Raw genomic sequence first — 7,500 nt, 5'->3', positions numbered from 1 at the left:
ATGGCAGTGAGCTCCGACTGTTTCTGTAACAACTGGGCCTTCAACCTCTCCATGGAAACAGAGGACAGCGTCTCCATGGTAACCGGGGTGGAGCAGGTAGGTGGAGCTGTCAAAGAGAAGAAAGTGAAAGAGAGAAGTTATTGTTTTTATTATTATTATTATTATTATTATTATTATTATTATTATTACTACTACTACTACTACTACCACCACCACTACCACCAACTACTGCCAGGTTGAGGGCCTCACCCCAAATTGAGCATCTACACTCACCCCCTGTTGCCTCCACACCCTCCTCCGACTTTAAGGCCTCCTGAAAGGCCTGCTCGAGCTCAGCTGCAGACTGGGACGCGCCCTCCTGACCGTGCTTCACCGACTCCAGAGCTCTCAGGGCACGCAATTCCTCCTTCAGGCTGCAGTTCTCTGCTGCGTACCACATCATGCGTGGGTGATGTTCCACCTGAGAGCGCGAGAAAGGTGTGTGTGTCTGACTGCCATGTTAGTGCGTACCTAACCTAATCCGTGTGTGTGTGTGTGTGTGTGTGTGTGTGTGTGTGTGTACCTGTTCTCGGAGCAGGCGAATCTCCTGTAGCAGCTGATCGATGAGAATCTGGTCCTGCCGTGCCGGTTCCGCTCGCTCTCCCGTCTCCAGCTCCCTCTTCAGATGGGCGATGCGATCGTCTCGGAACTTCAGGATCATGCGGTTGGACTGAATGAATTTTTCCTTCTGTGCCCAGGCCTCTTCCAGACGAGACACTTTCTCCTGCAGAACCTGCACAAGAACCCGCAGAGAACACGGACAGAGCTCAGGATCAGTAATGCGCTTCCTCAGGGAGACTCATGCAGAAAATACAGTTCATTAATAAAATCTTTAGGGGAAAAAAATTGAAATACAGAGAATAATAACTGGATTAATCATGCCAACACTTCAAGATATGAATCAAATAAAGAAGTGCATTATTAGGGCTGTTTTATGATACTTATTACTATTAACAATAATTCAATTAAATCATACAACAACAAAAAATAAATCAAGAACTATTACAATGTGTAATTGTACAATGTGTGTGTGTGTGTGTGTGTGTGTGTGTGTGAGAGAGAGAGAGACCTTCTTCTCCTCCTCTCGTCTCCTCCACAGTCGTACAGCCTGCAGGAACCGAATCTTATACGGAGGCTCGACTTCAGATGCCACTGCAAACATCACCACACACACACACACACACACACACACACACACACACACTCACTTACTCCTCATTCTGCAAGGACAGCGTCCGCGTGATGTTATAGAGAACACTGTGTGTGTACCGGTGTGTAACTGCGGCCCCCCGGGTGCGAGCTCGGTGATGATATGGCGAGTTGACAGAGCGAGAGATAACTGCTCCTTCAGCTTCTTCACTTCAGCCTGGAGCTGCTTCACGTTTCCATGAGTGTCCTCGTTTATCATCGCCTACAACACACACACACACACACACACACCTACTGAAATTCTGATCTCACAATCATCATCATCCAACACCTTACATTAAATAATATTTTAATTTACTATCACAACCGTGTACCAGACTGAAATAAAGAACTGAAAAATAGTTTCGTAATCAAAGAAAACATTCGGGAATCCGTCATTAGAATATTAACCAAACAAGCAGCTAGTAGAGAAATAAGGACGGTGAAGTCTCTCACACACTCCAGAGTGTCTGCAGTGTCTGTAGTTTTTTATTGACCTTGTTTTTGATGAGCTTGGCCCTCTGGGCGAACTGCAGCGTGGACAGCGTCTCACCGAAACACTTGGATCCTGGGTGGACGTTAGCAATGATGTACGTCTTAGCATTGCCTCCAAGAGAGTCCTAACACACACACGGCCATGTTCATGTCACAACTAATCTACGAGCATACTGTATACACACACACACACACACACACAACAGTATGACCTTTGACCACTTACCCTGAGCAGGAAGGTGAGTTTGGAGTCACGGTAGCAGACATGCCGGCTCCTCCCATTGGACATGTCCACCAGAGCCATGATCACCTGACCCAGGCACATCAGAGAGCGGTTGATGCTGCTCGCCTCCTGTGGGGTCAAAGGTCAAACAGTACGCAACATCTTTAACAACAACATTTATAATGTGATGGGTATGAAATAAAGTTGAACACACACACACACACACACACACACACACACACACACACACACACACACACACACACACACACACCTTCAGGCGTGATCCTTCAGCATGTGTGTCTCTCTGCCTCTCAGACCCCGCCAGATCTACCAGGTTGAGTTGAGACGTTCTGATGTTCACCACTCCCTGTCCCGTCTCCTTGGACTCCAGCGTCATAGAGAAAACGGCATGAGAGCGAGACGACTCGCGATTCATCGACGTGGACGCAACGCGCCGATTACGCCATCCCATAGATAACACCTACACACACACACACAAAAACCAGCATCAATTCTGTTCTGAAGACTGAAGTTTGATTAGGATTCATTTGGAGTTGAATATGTTGTTTGACTATAAATTGTTTGATTTACTGATTCGCCGAGTTACTGAATCAATTCTGATCTGTATTTACTGATTCACTGTATCAATTCTGAATTGTTTGATTTTTCTGATTCACTGCAACTACTATAAATTATTTGATTACTGATTCACTGTATTAATTCTGAACAAGTTCGATGTACTAATTTGCTGTATTAGCTCCAAACTGCTTGATTAACTGATTCAATGAATCGATTCTGAACTGTTTAATTTACTGATTCACTGTATTAATTCTCTGTTCTGTTTGTGTAACCAGTTAAATGAATCAGTTCTGAGCTTGCTCAGTTCACCAATTTATCACTTTTCTGTTCCGGGCAACTGACATACCTCACCAATTTATAAGATCGGTTTTAAGTTTGATTAATTTACTAATTTATTGTATAGTTTAAGTTTTCTGAAGGAGTGTGATTCACAGGTTCACAGTAGCAATACTCTGCTCTAAAACTTAACTTGAGTCAGTAATTTGATAGAGATTCACTTGGTCAGTTCTGAACTGTTTGCTGTACTGATTAACTGTGTTGATTCTTTGTTCTGAACAACTGATCCAGATTCTGTGTAATGAATTAGTGAATCCAATTAGTTCAAAATATGTTCAAAACTGATTCACAGTCAGACTGAAGCAAAATCAGTCAACTCGCTAAAGACATACTGTCTATAACTAGTGGTGTGTGTGTGTGTGTGTGTGTGTGTGTGTATATACCTGGTAGGCCTCTGCAGCTGAAGCCACATATTTCTCCACCGCTCCTTCCACAAACACTCCTTTCTTAATGTCCTCTCTGAGGAACAGACTCGCTGAGGCGCTGTCCAGGAGGTCAAAGACCTGCTCGTTGTAGATCTCGATGAAGGAGCATTTACACAGGAAGCTCTTTGTTCCTGTAGACTGCACGTGCACACACACTTACAATATTGTGTAAAGTTACCAGAACATCCGGCTGATAAAATCCCAAAATGCACTGCAACAGGTTAGTGTCGTAAATGATGTACCATAGAAAATGAAGATTACCCATAATGCACTTTTAATGTAAAGCAGTGCACAATTTAAGACACAGAGGTGACCTCAATGATGACTGGTGGGTCTGTGGACAAGTGGGTGGGCTTATTGACGAGTGGCGGGTCTGTGGACGATCAGGCGGGTCTGTAGAGGAGTGGGCGGGCTTATTGCCAAGCAGGCGGGTCTGTGGACGAGTGGGTGGGCTTACTGACGAGTGGCGGGTCTGTCGACGAGCAGGCAGGCTTAATGCCAAGCAGGCGGGTCTGTGGAGGAGTGGGACTTGGCTTATTGACGAGCGGGCGGGTGTGTGGAGGAGCGGGCGGGCTTAGTGACGAGCGGGTGGGTCTGTGGACGAGTGGGTGGGCTTACTGACGAGTGGCGGGTCTGTGGACGAGCAGGCAGGCTTAATGCCAAGCAGGCGGGTCTGTGGAGGAGTGGGACGTGGCTTATTGACGAGCGGGCGGGTGTGTGGAGGAGCGGGCGGGCTTAGTGACGAGCGGGTGGGTCTGTGGACGAGTGGGTGGGCTTATTGACGAGCGAGCGGGTCTGTGGACGAGCGGGCGGGTCTGCTGCTGTGTCTACAGACAGGAGGGTGGTGCAGGTAGTGTGTTTGATGTGAGGTTGAATGTAACAGCTCACCTTCTCCACCTCTCTGCTGATGAGGAAGAATAAATACTCAAAGCTACGAGGAATAACACCACGCAGCTCATCAGAGAAATCCGTCAGCTCGTTTGGCCCTAAAACACACACACACACACACACACGCACAGTTCAGCGTTCATTAGCACTGTACACTGATGGATCCTCAGTGTGTGTGCGTGTGCGTGTATATAACACACCCAGCATGGTAAAGGTCTTCCCTGAACCCGTCTGTCCACTGCATCATCGGGAAAATAAGGGGGAAAAAGATAAATCACTCACACCAGATTTAGTTTGATATATATATAGTTTTGAAGCTGACGGATTATTGTGAGTGAAGAAACTGCATGTTGTTCTGTACAGTCTGGAGACTCACTATGCGAATATGGTGCCGTTATAACCGTTCATGCACGACTCCACGATGTTTTTAGCTACACAGGAGAATACGGATTCCTGCAGGACAGATAAACACACACACACACACACACACACACACACACAGCAGTTAAAAGAGTTTAAAACTCTTTTTTTAAAAATAAATAAGTAAATAAATAAAAGGCCTAAAAACACAAAAATATGGTAAACCTGAAGGTTTAAATAATCCACAATAATTCCAATAAAACCTTTAAGACCGTTGAATCTCTTTTGGTGAATCAAACTGACTGAACTCGCAGTTATGATTCACTTCAGTGAGTCGACTCTTTTAAACGTTTGTTGTAGGAGTTTTGTTTGATTCACTCTTCGCTTTCGCTCCTCTCACCTGAGACGTGTCCACGTCCGCCACGTGATCGTAGGTGAAGTTTCGCGGCTCGGGTTTGGAGTTCAGACGCACCGTGTGATCCGAGGTCACCGTCAAACACAAACCTCGGTCTCCGTCTGTCGTCAGCCCGGTGCCTTGGGTCAAAGGTCGCACGCGGACGTACACCTTAATGGTGTCTCCATCGCTGTTACTGAAGAAGACAAAAAAATATTTTTTTAAAGGCAGGTTTATTTTCAAGATTGACCAAAGAGAAGGAGTTAACGTGCAATATGCACGTTTCAGACAAGCTGACTTTCACGTTTCACCAAGTTAACGAGCTAAAGATAAAGTTTAACATTTTTCTAGAGTTCTGTTTTCATATAAAGAAACAACTGTCCAAGAAAGATACTGATTCACTGATTCAATCCTCTGAACCGGCTGATTTAGTGATTCATTCAAATGATTCAACTGCCGCCCTTTAGCCGTTTCCAGACGAAATTCTGTGCGCATCACAAATCGGTTACCTTTTGCGTCCCTCAAATCTTTGTAAAACGGAGAGCGTTATGGGACAATGAAATGAAACTTGCCAACCAGCGGTTATTTTAATTCCACAAATAACTGCAATTGTATGAAAAATCAGAAGGTCAAGTGAAACGAAAAAAAAAAAAAAAACAGAAATGAAAAATGATTGTGTCGACATGGGAAATTTTATCGATAGTCTGCGTTTCCATCAGCAATAACGGTAAACATTTCAACGCTCGAAACCTTTCTTCAGAAAAATAAGAAGTCGTCCTTAGAGGGAAAGATTAGTAACGTGTGACGCTTCTTGACGCGTCTGATTTACTGATTCACTGAGTCAGTTCACTGAACTGGTTGACTCCCTAGAAGGAGAAAAGGAGCTGATAAATCCTGAATGCAGTGGAGAAACATAAATAAGTGAGAGTGTTATCAGACGGAAGGCCTCGTCGCGTCTGCGAGGTGCGGAGGACGTGGGACTGTCGGAGCAGGACGGGGAAGTCACCTGTTGGACTGGAGAGGTAAAGTCGTGTCTTCGGATCCTGCGGAGAACAAACACACGACACGGTGATCAGATACACGTCAGAACAGATCGGTTACACGTGACTCAACGCAGAAATCCGGTCGAGCGTGGGATCGGAAAGCATTTCAGACCGACATGGACCACGAGATCAGACTTAACATGTTATTCCCATTCCGTCTCCATAAACTCCTCAGAATCAGAAGAAGCAGTAGGAGGGTTCATGACTTCTTATTAAAGAATAATACATTTAACAAATATTTATCATTGATAAACACAATAAATATAAAGTACACAAATTTAAAGTAAGTAATAAGTAGGTAATATTAAATAAATAGTATTCAAAAAATACAAGGAAAGTTTATATTTATCTGCTATTTTTCTTTTTCACATTTATATAACCACCTTCAAATAAAAAGCTGTATTCGTGTATAAATATGTAATAATTATCTCGAATAAAACCATTTAGGATTTTTCTCAGCCATATTGCTCTGATTTCATATTCAAAAGGATCATTCTACACTAGTTTTGATTAGACTTGATGGCGCGTGGGAAGATAATGTAATGATCTGACACAAGTTAAAATATTTTTAAGAACTGATTTTTTTAAAATCCTTTTTTTTTAAAGAACATTTGGACCCAAACGCGCTTCCCGTGTTTACTCTTTAGCATTAACGTCTGATCTAGCATGCTAACAGTTAGCTTAGCTTCACCAGCTTGCCTTGCAAACAATCTTCACCGCGTCAAACAATAAATAAGGGTTTAAATAAACAAGCAGGAAGAGCAGGGATTAGTTATTAACTACCTTTTCCTTTGGGGTTCATTGTAGAGTAACGACACGAATTAAAAATTAATATGAATAAAGAACTAAAGAAATGAAAAGCGCTCCATCAGCGACCAAAACACTTCGAAATTGGCGCGACGAAATTTTTCATTCGGCTCCCGCTGGAGGAGGTTTTAATGGCGCAGACGTGAAGTGGCGCCACCTGCCGGACTGGAGAAGAACCGCAACACCACTAACAACCGCACAATATGAGCTTTAACTGAAATACACACCTTTATTGAATAAAAATCCATATGAGAAACTGAAGCGCTATTTAATTAGTCGAGGAGTTCGATGAGAAACGTACTGCAGTAATCTCTAGTCTACAGAAGCTTTATTACAAAAACACTTCATTGTGCAGATTAACGTGAGTCACTGAATACCACGTAAAAACCTAACAAGTATTTCTTTATAACCTTCAAAACGAAATAAATTAATATTCTTTATTTGTATATCATGCAGCACTAATATATATATATATATATATATATATATATATATATATATATATATATATATATAAAGTACAGTACACAAACGTTCAGTAAAACTGCTTCTATTTTCCATATAAATGCTATTTTGGATTTTTAAAGTCAGTACAAATTCAATAAGTTGGGTTTACAGACACACAACTGCACTTTGTGTTAATTTGCATCAGGTTGGATTTATCTTACAGATTTGTCCAATGCTGTAATAAACATTTAAAGTTTGGCAAATATTAAAGAA

The 7,500-nt window shown here is 42.8% G+C and overlaps 1 protein-coding gene across 1 annotated transcript in view; it reads right to left on the bottom strand.

The window, feature by feature from the left end:
- The window catches only part of kif15 (kinesin family member 15), a 14,628-nt gene extending 7,744 nt beyond the window's left edge, over positions 1-6,884 (bottom strand). Inside the window, exons 1-15 of the mRNA XM_053679183.1 lie at positions 6,757-6,884; positions 5,937-5,973; positions 4,937-5,126; positions 4,553-4,629; positions 4,377-4,414; positions 4,177-4,274; positions 3,247-3,426; positions 2,220-2,429; positions 1,949-2,074; positions 1,725-1,847; positions 1,309-1,450; positions 1,109-1,191; positions 563-772; positions 274-460; positions 1-106 (exon numbers count right to left, since the gene is read on the bottom strand). The exon at positions 1-106 is cut by the window's left edge and continues 36 nt beyond it. Of these exons, the coding sequence (XP_053535158.1) occupies positions 1-106; positions 274-460; positions 563-772; positions 1,109-1,191; positions 1,309-1,450; positions 1,725-1,847; positions 1,949-2,074; positions 2,220-2,429; positions 3,247-3,426; positions 4,177-4,274; positions 4,377-4,414; positions 4,553-4,629; positions 4,937-5,126; positions 5,937-5,973; positions 6,757-6,775 (1,826 nt within the window). The 5' untranslated portion in view covers positions 6,776-6,884. The remainder of the gene's footprint in view (positions 107-273; positions 461-562; positions 773-1,108; positions 1,192-1,308; positions 1,451-1,724; positions 1,848-1,948; positions 2,075-2,219; positions 2,430-3,246; positions 3,427-4,176; positions 4,275-4,376; positions 4,415-4,552; positions 4,630-4,936; positions 5,127-5,936; positions 5,974-6,756) is intronic.
- Positions 6,885-7,500: the final 616 nt, after the last annotated feature.

The sequence above is a fragment of the Ictalurus punctatus genome, chromosome 3 (assembly GCF_001660625.3).
Source record: "Ictalurus punctatus breed USDA103 chromosome 3, Coco_2.0, whole genome shotgun sequence".
NCBI lineage: Eukaryota > Metazoa > Chordata > Actinopteri > Siluriformes > Ictaluridae > Ictalurus > Ictalurus punctatus.
Note: the sequence above shows the minus strand (reverse complement) of the source record. Positions and strands in the feature narration are given on the sequence as shown.